The sequence below is a fragment of the Pollachius pollachius genome, assembly GCF_949987615.1.
Source record: "Pollachius pollachius genome assembly, chromosome: 11".
Taxonomy (NCBI): Eukaryota; Metazoa; Chordata; class Actinopteri; order Gadiformes; family Gadidae; genus Pollachius; species Pollachius pollachius.
The window spans coordinates 10,133,921-10,149,098 of NC_136944.1; the positions used below are offsets into that span (position 1 = coordinate 10,133,921).

General features: G+C 47.6%; 1 protein-coding gene across 1 annotated transcript in view; it reads left to right on the forward strand.

Annotated features, from left to right (window-relative positions):
* The first annotated feature begins 672 nt into the window (after positions 1-672).
* tex2 (testis expressed 2) overlaps positions 673-15,178 on the forward strand; it is a 27,978-nt gene continuing 13,472 nt past the window's right edge. Inside the window, exons 1-3 of the mRNA XM_079747142.1 lie at positions 673-992; positions 1,829-1,923; positions 13,506-15,178. The exon at positions 13,506-15,178 is cut by the window's right edge and continues 260 nt beyond it. Of these exons, the coding sequence (XP_079603268.1) occupies positions 13,531-15,178 (1,648 nt within the window). The 5' untranslated portion in view covers positions 673-992; positions 1,829-1,923; positions 13,506-13,530. The remainder of the gene's footprint in view (positions 993-1,828; positions 1,924-13,505) is intronic.

Here is a 15,178-nt window from a genome sequence, read left to right on the forward strand (position 1 = left end):
ATTTAAAGTCATTGCATGATATAACATCGTACGTGTTTCGGGTGTATAACATTTCAAGCACGTATAGAGCAAATTAATTAGACTATTAGCTAGGCCTTTTGCTATGCGTGTTACCCGCATCAGAACACTTATTGTGTGTTCGAGTAATTATTATTGATTAGCTATTGTGATGTGTGTGTTTGGCGATGATGATACCATTCCACCAAACCACGCACAAGCCCAGTTTCCTTTATCTGTCACCATTATCCACACACATCATGTGAGCGTCTTGTAAACTGAGCATCTGCTACCACGGTTGTTTGATAGTCGGATCAGATTTGATTATTCTTTCCCTCGACGGAGTGCCGTTGGTTAAAATGAGCAGCTCTTCATTCTATAGCAACCTCGTTCCCAGGCGTCCTTATCTCAAGCCGGAACGCCTGGAAAGGGATGCTCCAAATCAGCGTTATTGGCGAAAGCGAGGGCGGGAGTCACATGGGTTTAGCGGCGAGAGAGGGAGGGACTTTCAATTACATCGGTTTAGCAGCGAGATAGAGGGAGGGACTTCTGATAGTTGTAAACGTTTCCGTTATATATTTGGTTGTTGCTTTGTCAAATTATTCTTCAAAACTCCATATTTAGTCTTCATGTCGTTGTTGTTATTTTTTTCATGTTGTTAGTCTTCCTGCCTGGGGGACTGTTAACTGGTGTACACATCTAATAAGAGGCAAGAGACTGGAAACTGCGATGTGGTAGACCGGGATAACTATACAATTCAGTCTCCTCTCTCGCCTAGTAACAATGTGCAGCTCTCTAGTCTGTAGTGCAGAAACGCCCGCCGAGCATCAACTCTGCTGTCATTGAGGGCTGCAGGAGTGATTCGCCTACATAACAACACTGTTCGCAGGGGTGAAAGCTTGGGAAGCCTCTGTATCGATACGGTGATTATCAGCCAACCCACCACACCGAAGAGGGTATCATCGTTCCGACTGAAAGGGTGAACGGCAGACAAGGTAGGAAGAAGAGTCAAATCCGTTTCTTTGGTTGTTTCCGTCGTACACTTTCATTATGTTATCAGCTGTTTTTGGTCAACGGTTGCCCACTTTATTCAGACTCAGACTATCATAGAGCAGAATACAACAACAATTGGGGACAAAATATACATTTTGTTACGATGTGACAAACCGTGAAGACATTATGTGATCAATATAAGTGAGATATTGAAAACACATAAAGGGTTGGAAAACCCATCCCATCGATACAACCGTTGGGGTTTTCAGACTGTACTAGCATAAATGTCGGATGCTCCATTATTGTCTTTAAGAAAATCACACGTTTTACTGAACATTTCTAACGTCCATGACCATGACATTCAGCTAGAAAACCCGTGATGGCGTTAGCCCCAGCCTAGACTACGTAGGCCATGGATGTCTGGTGGTGAAGTGATTTATTATATCCCATAACAAGACTTTTCTGAAAGCCAGCTCAGGTTATCAGCCTCTCTAAGCAGAAAAGCTATGGTGGTATATAGCCTACTGTTGCTTATTATCAGTTCACGAGGCTGGTTGTGTGACTTGGAGGAGTCTTTAAACGGGCTGTCCTTTACTCAGCTATTCCAACTATTTAATTTTGAATTACTTTTCATCTCTTGACTGAAAAAAACCAACAGCCCAACCCTGACGCTGCTGTTCAATTAACGTTTTAATGATTATTCAAGTGATTAATAAAGGTGCCTAGATGAAAATAGTAACTAAATATTTGGCGTTTGTTGTGTCAAGCATTGATGATATGAGTCTGAGCGTTGTCAATGGCCTCTACCATTTAAATACACCTTGCCTGTTTCTGCTAGGCCTGGTAACGTCATGGTCCATGAGTGTGTGGTGTGTGTCTGGTTTAATCCAGCCTGCGTTGCCGACGAAGATTGAATGCTACTAAAATCAAAAGGTAGGTAAAATCAAGTTCTCGGCTCTCCTCCTACTCTCTGTTTACCTCTCCTCTCAACTCCACTCTTCTCCATTCCTCTTGTCTCCTCACCCTCATCTCACCCTGCCCCTTCTCGATTAACCTTAACCTTAACCTTGTGTGTGTGAGTGTGTGTGTGTTTGTCTGTGTGTGTGTGTGTGTGTGTGTGTGTGCCAGCCATTGATCCAACTTGTGGCCTTGAACAGCCACTCCCCCCAACACACACACACACACACACACACACACACACACACACACACACACACACACACACACACACACACACACACACACACACACACACACACACACACACACACACACACTATTGCCACTCCCTCCAAATACACACCTCTTTCTCCTTGTCCCACCATCTCTACACACATCTGGCTTGTTTCACCTTACAATACAACATGTGATTCCACTGAGTCCATTAGTTGCAGTTGAGTAGCAGAAGCTAGCATAAAGGGGACATTAGGTCATCTTTGTCTTACATTTCAGTTTGTATATTTTGTAGCCGAGTCCCGATCTGAAGATGTACTCAAGACCCTTACATAATATGTCAGATGATTAATACTGAAACCTTAGAAAGGCATTGGCCTAATGCATGTGTATACGTCTCCTTTAGCGCACGGCTGTATGCTAGTGGGGCAGTAGGGGATCGATGACGCTTGTGCAGTTGTGTGTTTATCGCAGCATGCTGCATACCAAGATGGGGGTTATTGTGTTGGATTGTTTTCAGGCTGAACTGCAGGGCTAAACAAGTATAGCTTGCTATGGCACTCTATGTCCATCCAGCTCTAAGAGACTGAGTCGTGTGTGTGTGTGTGTGTGTGTGTGTGTGTGTGTGTGTGTGTGTGTGTGTGTGTGTGTGTGTGTGTCAACATGAAACAGTACTGCTCACCTGTAACTCTGCCAACAAGCCACAGGTCTCTCTGCTAATTGGGCTTGACACCATCATGTTGGTAGTGTAGTGTGTGTGTGTGTATGTTCATCCACCTTTTATCAACCAGGGCAGCACACAGCAGAGTAAGCCATCTCAATGACAATGAGTTATATCCTATATAACAGTAGCTTCATCATATAGACATCTGCCCTTGTTTAGGAGGGAGGAGGTAGATAGAGGGAGAGGGTGAGAGAAAGACTATCTGGTTGCAAAGAAATAACAGGAAGTTGCAAGTTAGAGGAGTAACAATGTCTTCCTGTTCCAAATGTATGCAGCAACATAACAGGATTTTTCAAAAACAAAGATATAGTGGATCTGACAAGAAAATCTAAGGTGTTTAGGTGTACCAGCGCAGATTTGATACCAAAGGATGTTTCAAATACAATTACTGGAATTTTGATCTCAATTGTATGTGTCCTGGTAACGGTAAGGAATGGTGTGAAAAAATATTTTAAGTTGAATCTCAAGACAAAAAAAGCCAAAACAACTCACCAGCTGCTGTGAGCTGAGGTGATTGCTGACCTTCTTCAACCTATTGTGGCGTTCAAACACCACTGGCTCACTCTTAAAAGGTCACATTAAGTTTGAGTGCTATTCATGTTTGTCTCTGTTTTTTTATATTATATGTGAGTGTGTGTGTGTTTGTGTGTGTGTGTCTGTCTGTCTGTGTCTGTTTCTGTATGTGCCATGCACATACATATCTTTCCTTATTTGCTTTTTGCTCCTAATCACCGCTTCCTGTCATACCTAGCCCCTTCTTTGAGTGAATGCTATTCAGCTGTTAAAATCCTTATATCATCCATTACAGTGGGATTACCTTGCAGTCTGTGACTGCGTTGCAAGAGGGCTTATGTACACCGCTAGCTGCTAGCTTGTGCTGGGCTGCGCCACTTCACACATAGAATAGCAGCTATTCAATTATACTGCACAATTGAAGCCAGGGAGAGAGAGTTGCCTGGCTCTGGTTGACTACTGTTTTTGTGTGTGTGTGTGTGTGCGTGTGTGTGCGTGTGTGTGTGTGTGTGTGTGTGTGTGTGTGTGTGTGTGACTGTGGGATATTGAGTGTGTGTGTGTGTTTGTGTCTGCATATATGTGTTCTTGTGTGTGTCAGGTGGTGACTCTGCATGTATCTGTGGTTTTGTGTATGTGTGTGTGTGACTGTGTATATCTGAACACAGACATGGACAAAAAGGCTAAGCACATTTCTGTTTGCAGCCTCCATATCTCCCCATGTCATCCCTGTTGTAATGTAACTGTAATTACTGTAATATGTGCTAACTTTTGGGCGCCCTATGACTGCGTCCCTGCAGTGCTATCAAATCCAAATTAGAGGCGATATTTAGAAGCCAATTTGGGCATACTTGAGTCCTTTAATTTCTTAGTGTGGTTTTAGAGTAAAGGAAGGAAAAGTAAATTGTTAACACAAGCCTGTCTGAGCCCAGCCATTCTTCCCTACTATTTCTCTCTGCCCCTAAGATAATCATTTCAAAAGTGAAGCACTGGAAAAAGCCCATCCATAATAACCGATTAAACTCAACGCTGGCTGTTGCCACGTCAGAGATTTACACACAGTACACAGACTGAGCCTGTCCCTGCTCAACACAGCAGATTTATGACAATTACGTTTTGAAATGACCAGCGTATTGTGCTGTTCAAGCCCAATAAAAGAAAAGCTATCTCCCCCTTAGATAATTTGTCAAAATTGCAGCAACAACAATCCAGTATTGTATTCACACACAAATATTCGCTGGTCTTTTCAATACATTTTTTGTCTTTGTTTATCATCTAAATTTCTGCTCTCTTGCTCGCCTTCTGTTTCGACCGAGTCTCTCGACTACATCCATGCCATCATCCATAGTGGATAATGACTTATAATCACACGTTAGGAAGTGCTTGTTTATTCATTCTATGTCAAGTGTAGTTCTAAATAATAATCAAAACACACAATAATGTTTGGACTGTTCCTCCCCCTTAAAATTAGAGACCCACCCACTTATCAAAATAAGTGCGTGGGTCTGACACACACACACACACACACACACACAGCCCACACATAAAAACATAGCCCACACACAGCCCGCAAACAGACACACTCACACAAACACACACACAGCCCACACATAAAAACACAGCCCACACACAGCCCGCAAACAGACACACACACACACACACACACACACACACACACACACACACACACACACACACACACACACACACACACACACACACACACACACACACACACACACACATTGAAGCTTCCTCACTGGAGAGCTTGTGCTAACCCACTGGTGGAGTGCGAGGTGGCAGGGTGTTAGGGTGTTGTGGAGCCGCCGAACAAGAGGACAAAGGAACCGAGCGCAGTACCAGACGAAGAGCTTCACCGTCGCCATGGCAACTAGTGCTTGATGTGGATGGTGAGGTTTGATGTTCGACGCCCAAAGACAGAGAGGTAGAGACAGGGAGGGAGAGAGACAGAGAGTGGGATCAAGGGAGAGCGACAGACAGAGACAGAGATTGATGGAGAGAGAGACAGAGACCAAGAAAGGGGAGAGGGAGAGAGAAAGAGAGTGATGGAGAGGGACGTAGAGAGGGGGAGAGAGAAAGACAGAGAGTAAACTGGGTTGATCCGGTCTGGCTCAGGAGTGTGGGCATAATGTCCGCCTACTAGATGTTGTTTGTTATCTAGTTTGGAATGTGTTGTGGTTCTCACCAGTCCTGTCTGTTTGTAGGCCTCCTCCCGGTTCAACACATGCTGTTTGCAAATGCGGCTACCTAGATGCTAATTGCATTGCAGGCCTGTATGTTCAGACTGTATGTGTGTGTGTATGTTAATGTCTGTGTGCATCGGAAAGTTTAAATTTCCTCTGAAAATGTCAGAATTTCACATGTCCATCTAATTGAGTACTTACCTGTCATGTACTTACCTGTTCCATTGCGCTATCTATCTTTCTCTCGTCCTCTCTCCCTGTCTGGGTCTCTCTCTCTGTCCTTCTTACTCACTCACTTACTGACACAGTCTCCCTAACGGTCCCTCTCACACACACACACACACACACACACACACACACACACACACACACACACACACACACACACACACACACACACACACACACACACACACACACACACACACACACATCCTCGCCTCATTTCCTCTGTGTCCCACCTGTGTCCCACCTCTCTCCGCTGTTTGGCCGGCTGCCCAGAGCAGGTCATTATGCCCTGGACAAGGTTTAAAGCAGGGGGGTGTTAAACTCTTGCCCACAAAGTTGTACCTTCTATCTTCTAAAAGCCCACACGGCCACTCTCTACCTCAAGGGATGAGTAGAAGGACAGGGCCAGGTAACATCATTATTTTATGCTCTAACCTACAATAAAAAAAGAAAAGTCATTTTGTTCTTTTTTTTAAAAGATATGCTTTACAAAAACATAAAATGACAGTGATTTGTAATGCTTCGAGTCTGGGGAGGACGGGGCGGGCAGAAACCTCTCCGATACTTCGAATTTAGACTGCAGTACCCTACGATCAGTATCAATGTGTACCTTTTTAAAAAAAAAAAAAAAAAAAAAAAAAATTATAGAGAGCATGATGGAAGGATGGAGGGAGAGACAAAAGTGAGAGGACAAGGGTGGGGTGGAGGGAGAGACAATAGAGAGGATGATGGAGGGAGAGAGAATAGAGAGAGAAGAGGAAAGTAGGAGGGAGAAGGCAGGAATAGAAGAGAAGAGGAGGGTAGTATGGCATTAGTGGGGAGGTTGATATGAGAAGAAGAATAGGGTGAGTCAGAGAGCGATCAAGATACAACAAATAGACAGACAAATAGACAAAGAGGCAGACAAACAAAGACACACAGTGTCACATAATGAGTAGAGAGCAGGTGAACAAACCAGGGCCCTGTCTGTCTCTCCAGTGGACAGGGATAAACGAGTTACACTACACAAATACTGCCGTGCTACTAGCACACAAAGATATAAAATACATACATACCATTTATGCCATTTGGGGCTGGCTTTCATCCAATGACTTAAGACCGTCATACCGAATACCGAGAGTGCATATCATGGTATTGCGCCTCTAACCCTGGCCATTCTAATTTCATGCTTTATGCTATGTATTGAGGTGGTCTGCAGGCTCCAAGTGTCAGGGAAGCGGAGGGACAGAGTTGTAAAATGTGAAAAGTCCTTTCCATTAATGACAATGAATGCCAAGAGCCCAATAAAAAAGTTGTGTTTGTTGTGATCGAAACTCTCTCTCCCTCCATCCTTTCCTCATCCTTTCCTCTCTGTCTCTCCCTCCATCCTTCCCTCCTCCTCTTCTCTGTCTGCTGTGTCTTCGTCCCTCCATCCTTCCCTCCTCTTCACTATCTGCTGTCTCTCCCTCCATCCTTCCCTCCTTTTTTGGTCCTCCCTGTGTTGTGTAACTGATGTGTACCATCCTATTTAAACAACTATTCCTTGATTTAGTGGTGAGGCGGAATGAAAAACATTAGCAACATGAACATTGCTAATGAATGCTACTAATGAGCCAACAGCTAAGTGTTTTAAGGCAGTTCCGTTTATATTCTGGAGGCAGATTTCTCCTCCTTGGTTACTTAGGGATTTTCTCTCTGAATCCCAGTCACCTGAGTAGTAAACACTGAAACCAAAAACGTGGATTAGCCTTTGCCTGGATACAGAGGTGATACACAGCTACAGACACAAGGTCGCTTCTCTTTCTCTCTCTCTCTCTCTCTCTCTCTCTCGTCGCTGTGGTTCAGCAGGTTAAATTTCAGAGAGCCTGTTAGTTGCAAACAGTTCTATCTTCATTGATTAAGCTTTGTCCACCGTCCACGTGGGTGTCAGTTCATGCAGGGTGCAGATTCACTGTCCACAATGAATACAGCTTACTGCCTATTTATGTAATGCATGCTTATAATGCATTTTATCGGATCATATTGACTTAGGCCCAATGATCATTATAAAACCCAGGGCCGTGTAGAAACCTTGTAAGGGGCAGTGGCTCAATCAAGGCATGAGTGGATTTTTTCAGACATGTAAATTAACAAGAATTTGCCTTTCAATTGATAACAGTGGTTTAGTTTGCTCTGATATATTTTAAATTATATATATATATAAATAACAGGTTCTGCATTAGTAACAATACAACTGTTTTGTGTTAATGTTTTGTTTGGCCAAAGCAGCACCTAGGCAAATAAGGGCAAAGGAGCGGTGGCTTGGGCTAGCCCCTGTGCACGTGTCTGAAGAAACCTACATTTTAAGTGTGATAGCTTCACATGCTTGAGATCTACCTCAACAGCTAATTCCCTGTTTCGAGAATTCCAGTGTCTTTTAATAGAAATAGACCTGCACACATGCGCACATTCACATGTCCTAGACTAGACAGTCCAATCATATGGCCCATCAATCAAACAAAGTGAAGGCCTGTAAGGACTCTTATCTGTCTAGACAAGAAAGGAAGGGAAGGAGGGACAGAAAATGACCAGGAAAACGTAAACCGAGGACGGGGATGAAGGAAATAACAAACTTTCCGTGAAAGTTGTGTTTTTATGGTACAGCAGCAGTACTCGGGTAATGGAATTAGTCTGCCTGATTTTATCTTTTATTTCAAGAGTTGTAATTTGGTGTTATTGAGTGGTCCAATCAGCAGCCAAGAAACGAGATGGAAGAACTTAACACTCATAAGGTTTCAAAAACCATGTAGACTCATCTCTTTTACTGCCTATTGTGCATATTTTCTTATGCAGATTATTTTTTATCTGCTCTGTAAACAGATTATATTTCTCTATTTTAGACATTTAGCAGAAACTTTTATCCAAAGTTGTTTACAGTGTTTGTTGTAGACGTTTCATTAATCACATGAAATGCCAATATCAGACAGCCTAGCATCTAACTCAAGGATCTAAATTGTGGACATTTATCGTGTGTTGTTCATAGTCCTGTACATCAGAGAGTTATTCATTTGGATTGGATAGGAGGAAGTGTAACATATCTCTCAGTATCCACAAGGTCATATCAATCTCCTCTTCAGGATGTGGTCCATCTTCAGTGATTGCTTTATTTAAAAACAATCTGACCTTGTATCTCCTTCTCTAGCAACAAATATAATTTGATTGCCAATTAAAGTGGAGTGACAGGCCATTAACGAGGGGGGACAATGAGATGCATGTTGTTCATTTGAAGCAGGGTTTTTCCTCCATCAAAAAGGCATGGCTACATTGAAAAGGCAACCTAAGGCTTTTTTCAACCCAAGTAAGCCTTTGAAGAGAAATCGCTTAATTAAAAACAGCGTTAAGATAGTAAAAAAAATTGTCCATGCATTTATTGCTGCAATTCAGTCATCCCACCAGCAAGTTCTGCTAAACTATTGTTAAATTTGATCCATGATAGTTGTGGCAGACAAAGAAGACAGTAGCTCTTTTTTCTTTGCTTTCCTAACGTTTCCTAATTTGCTGTAACTCCCACCCTACTGTGCTGTGATCGACGCATCCTTGCGATTCAAAGTCCTGCATTCAAAATCATACTTAAGTAAAAGTACAAAAGTAGTGGCACACAAAATACTTCTATTAATTATAGTATTGTCTATTGGTACATCAACAGTTCATCAACAGTCAAACGCAACAGGCCTTTACACTACAAGGGTCCGAGAAGGTTTACCTTCCCGGCCTTGAACAGCAACATTAATTGGGTTGCCATAGTACTCCATGTCGGTGACAGCACAGAACATTCAGGGCAGGACTCCCCGTAATCACAGCTCACATCCAATCACAAGGAAACATTGAGGTAACGAGTACTGGCCAATCACAGCACAGAAGGGCAAGACTTGTAGCAGGAAACAGGATAACGGGGGAGCACTACCTTCATGATACAAGAGTTGCCAGCTAGTTATGTCTTTAATACTGCATAACTACAAGGCCGTAAAATAACAATCATTGTCAAACCATTGCAAAATGTAAAAGAAAAAGATTTTATTTTTAAACTTGTAAAAAAAGAAAATGGTGTTCCAACCTTTGACTTTGGGTATACCATAAAGGCCATCTCTATGCAAAAAAAAACAAAAAAAAACAAATACACATGTAGTGGCTGAGCGAAGAGTGGCAACAGCCGCTTTATACACAAGGCCATGGCCATAGCCAAACAGGGGAACAGCCGCTTTATACACAAGGCCATGGCCATAGCCAAACAGGGGAACAGCCGCTTCATACACAAGGCCATGGCCATAGCCAAACAGGGGAAGAAAAAGTCAGCAACGCTGCTCATCTCCCAATGTGTTTATTTAGAAAACGCAAATTAACACAAAACAACATTTGAAAACAGTATACTATAGCATTATAGTAAGCCATAATACTATATTTTATTTTTCAACCATATTTATAATACATTTTTTGTTGATAATAAATATTGAATGTACAAAAAATATATATATTGTTCTAAATTTTCCTATTTCAAAAATAAAATCCCATGCAGTCCCAAAAAACTTCTCGCTTGTTTATAATGGTGCGTGTATTTGACCTTTAGATCTTTCTTTTTCATTCTAATAGATATTTATGGTCCTTGATTTTTCCTGTGTGATAAATAACAGTCAGGTCTGAGAAGCAGGATGAAGAGCAAGAGCAGGTACATGAGGCGCTTGATGAAGTGGTGCAAGAGCATTCTGCAATTTAATATCTGTGAATTTGGATTCACCTTTGAGCTTACAGTTAGGTTGACCAGCTCCAGAACAAAACACGGAGTTGGTGTTCTTCTACTGTTGTTCTTATACAAGTAAAAACCTTTTTGAGTTTGTTTTCTTTAACTCCCATATTTCTCTGGTTCTACCTCTACTTTGTTCAGCTTTATTAGCCTTTTTCCCCCTCCTTCTTACCTCCCTTCTTCATGCGTCTTTATTTCTCCCCTGGCCAAAGCGAGCATCATGGCTACCGCTGGCCTCTGTGACCAGGGAGCTGCTTTAGATGATTGGAGTGGCTCTGCTGGGATTAATTAGATGAGTCTTGTCTGCTTGCCATTTTTCCTCCATGCCCTCTCCCCCTCCCATCCTCCCTTTTCTGCCCTTCTCCCCCTCCCTCTCACCTCCTCTTGTGTCCTGTCCTCACCTTCCCTCTGTCAGTCACCCTACTCCTCTCCTTGACCCTCACTTTACTCCTTTCCTGTTTTCCTCTCCTCTCCTCGCCTTTTGTTTCCTCCAAGCTCCTCTCTACTCCTCCAAACTCCTCCCCCTCCTCCCAACGCCTTCTTTCCTCCTCCACTCCTTATAGCCTTTCCTCTTCTCTACTTTACAACCAATTGACTCATTTGTCTGTATATATCTTCAACCAATGTATGCAGAAATACCACTCGCAACCTTAGACTTTACACAAATGTAAAAATATTCAAACATTTTGCAACCCCTAAAAGGTTCCAAACTATCAGATTAAACTATTTACACATGGTTCAGCCGTTGCTACCCCCCACAATCAGTTATAATTCTCTCTGAATCTATCATTCTCCATCGATCCTTGTTTGTTCATTAGCTATTTTCTTTCTTTTTTTCCTTCCCTCCCTCATCTCCAGTCCGTCGTTCACAAAGGCTGGCTAATCCTAGGGTTTTTTACTTTCCGGCAGTTTCCACTAGAGCAGTTATCAAGTGGTGGTTGGCTGTAGAGGGTCCTCCACAACCTCCACACATCCTCTCTAGAGGCTCTCTATTTATTCATTTTCTATCTTTCATTTTTGTCTCCCATCTATCATTATTTCTCTCTATGTCACGCTGTCTCTGAGTCTGGTCTGTCTGTTGAATGTCTATTTCTAATTTTCATGTGCACCACCATGCAACACAAAGAAACAGTCACACACACACACACACACACACACACACACACACACACACACACACACACACACACACACACACACACACACACACACACACACACGCGCAGACCAACACACACTTCAGACACCCACAGATGCATGCACATCATTATCAACCACCTGAAACCAAGGAAGCAGTTTGGCAGCTTGTGTGTGTGTCTTACTTGTGTATGTGTGGGTCTATCTGCGTGTCGATAACGGTGATGAAGTGTTTTTTCGGAAATAAACAGGTGCAATAGACCCGTGCAGCTGACCTTCCATAACACAGCCCCCAGCAGGAAATGGTGGCTCGTTAAGCAGCTACCTGATGTGTCGCTACCGCTTGCCCATATTGGCTCATGTGGGCTGGCCTGTAACGTCAATTGTGTGGGGGATGATGACGCATGTTGATGGAACCAGCACAAGCTTGCCATCTGTAGATCGGAACCGATTTACATCTTATTTTCAAAGTGTCTCCTTGCTGCCTTTTACTGATACAGAAGCTCCCTATGGGACTGGGTGTTACATGCAGCCTAAATGATGACCCCTCTCCTCAAGGCTCGAGGTTCAGAACAAATCCAGGGATCACGTCCCATGGCTGGGTGGAGGACAGCGCTGAGTGCTGGGGTGGGGGTGTCAGCCAGGATTGCTAATAATAGAAGGAGGGATTGGTGGAGGAGGAGGAGGAGGAGGAGGAGGAGAAGGGGGTAAACTATTAATAGTCCTCCAGACCACTTTATGAATATAAAGCCTCTGGTAGGCTGGTCTATTGCTGTTCTTGTATTGTGTCTCTTTGGTTGTGTCACACTGTCACATTCTGTTCATTCTCTAAGGCAGTGCTTTCGGCTGTATTCGATTTGGCAATTTGTGTCACCACCAACGCCACCGTCTCAATGTCATTCCCGTCCACACACACACGCATAGACACACAGACACTTGGTCTGTAGCTGATGCGTAAGAGTTCTGAATCAAGGTGCTGCTCTGACCCTCTCTGCCTCCCTATTTCCACCCATCCATCCCTCTCCCCACCTCCCTGCTCCTCCCATCTATCCCTCCATCCCATCTGTCCCCCTCTCCCTCCCTCCCTCCCTCCCTCTCTTCCTCCCTCTCTTCCTCCCTCTCCCTCCCTCCCTCCCTCCCTCTCCCTCCCTCCCTCTCTTCCTCCCTCTCCCTCCCTCCCTCCCTCCCTCTCCCTCCCTCCCTCCCTCTCTTCCTCCCTCTCCCTCCCTCCCTCCCTCCCTCTCCCTCCCTCCCTCCCTCTCTTCCTCCCTCTCCCTCCCTCCCTCCCTCCCTCTCCCTCCCTCCCTCCCTCCCTCTCTTCCTCCCTCTCCCTCCCTCTCCCTCCCTCCCTTCCTCCCTCTCTTCCTCCCTCCCTCCCTCCCTCCCTCTCTTCCTCCCTCCCTCCCTCTCTTCCTCCCTCTCTCCCTCCCTCCCTCCCTCCCTCTCTTCCTCCCTCTCCCTCCCTCCCTCTCTTCCTCCCTCTCCCTCCCTCCCTCCCTCTTCCTCCCTCTCCCTCTCTTCCTCCCTCTCCCTCCCTCCCTCCCTCTCTTCCTCCCTCTCCCTCCCTCTCTCTCTTCCTCCCCCTCCCTCCCTCTCTTCCTCCCTCTCCCTCCCTCCCTCTCTTCCTCTCCCTCCCTCCCTCCCTCCCTCTCCCTTCCTCCCTCTCTTCCTCCCTCGCTCTCTTCCTCCCCCTCCCTCCCTCTCCCTCCCTCCCTCCCTCTCTTCCTCCCTCTCCCTCCCTCCCGCCCCTGCTCCCCCTCTTCTCCCCTCCCTCCCTCTTCAGGTGTTGAGGCCCGTGCTGTGTGGTGATGGCCAGCCTGGGCAGCAACTCCAACAGCTCCAGGGGTGGAGGCCCACATGCCCAGGCGTCCACCCCCCGCCATGCCCCGGGCCCCCGGCTCCAGGTGCAGCGCTCCCTCTCCCGGGACACCATCACCATCCACTTCTCAGCCCTGGGGAAAGAGGAGGAGGACGAGGAGGAGGCGCTGTACGGGCCCCTGGTCGGCTCCCTGGGGGCGGCGGGGGGGTCTGAGTGCGAGCACAGGGCAGGAGGAGGGGGAGGAGGTGTTTCGGAGGAGGAGGAGGAGGAGGAGGAGGAGGAGGGTGTGACCCGGGGCCTGGAGGCCAGTGAGGAGCTGATGCTGGAGGACTCGGCCGGGGAGGCCCCGTCGCTGCCTGTGTCCGCCACCGCCGTCCTTTCTGGAAGGCCTGCCGCCCCCACCCATCCCCTCCAACAGTCCTCCGCCGCCATGCCCATCGCCGCCTCCTCCCATTTCGTCTCCTCCTCCACCACCTCCTCTTCCTCCGACCCCCCGGCCAGCTCCTCCTGGCCCTCCGACGGCTTGCCGCCTCCTCTGGCCTCGAAGGCGGCCACTGCCTCCTCGACCTCCTCCTCCCCTTCCAAAGGCCCCTCCCTCTCCTCCTCCTCCTCCTCCTCCTCCAAGCCCTTCCTGAGCCTGGTGCGCTCCCTGTCCGGCGACGTGGAGCCGCGGGACGCCGCCGCCGCCGCCGCCCTGCCGGCCTCCGCCACGCCCCCCCACCACGCCCGCCACAGACACCTGATGAAGTCCTTCGTCAAGTCCCTGTCCACGGACGCCCCCAAGCCCGAGGGTCCGGAGGGGCCTCCCCACGCGCACCCCCCGCCCCCGCAGACCTCCCAGTCGCGCCGCAACATGCAGCTCTTCAAGCAGTTCTCCCAGCCGCGGCTGTACACCGGCGCGGCCGCCGCGACCCAGGCCGTCGCCGACTCCTCCAAGACGGCGCCCTCCTCGCCGCTCACGCCCACCGAAGGCCGGGGCTCCTTCTTCAAGGTGCAGGAGGTGGAGGCTCGGATCGAGGACACCAAGCGCCGGCTGTCGGAGGTGATGTCGGACCCCCTGCAGCTCTTCAGCAAGATCATGGGCGACGAGCCGGTGGCGTACGGGGGCCTGGCCGCCGCCGGCGCCGGCGCCCATCGCTCCAGGTCCCTGTCGTCCAGCGCGTCGGAGCTCAGCGGGGCGGCGGCGGTGGCGGCGGCGGCGGCGCTGAACGGACTCGGCGAGAGCAACAACAACAGCTACAGCATCAAGGAGGAGGACTGCCTGGAGGGCGAGGAGGACGAGACCCCCACCGGGGAGGGCCCCCACTCGGTCTTCTTCTCCTTCCCCTCGCTGTCCTCGGCCCTGGCGCCGGCGTCCCAGGGCGCCCCGCTGGCCCTGCTGCCGCTGCCCCGGTCGCCCTCCCTGACGCTGGGCCGCTGCTCCATGTCGGCGCTGGTGGCCCGGCAGGAGGACGAGGACTTCTGCATCCTGGGGGAGGGCGGCGACGTTGAGGCGGGCACCGACACGGACTCGCCGGACGGGGAGCGGCCGGGGTCCCGGCAGCTGCGCACCACCAGCACGGGGCTGTGCAGCGAGCCCGACACGGAGGAGGAGGAGGAGGAGGAGGAGGAGGAAGAGGAAGAGGAAGAGGAGGAGG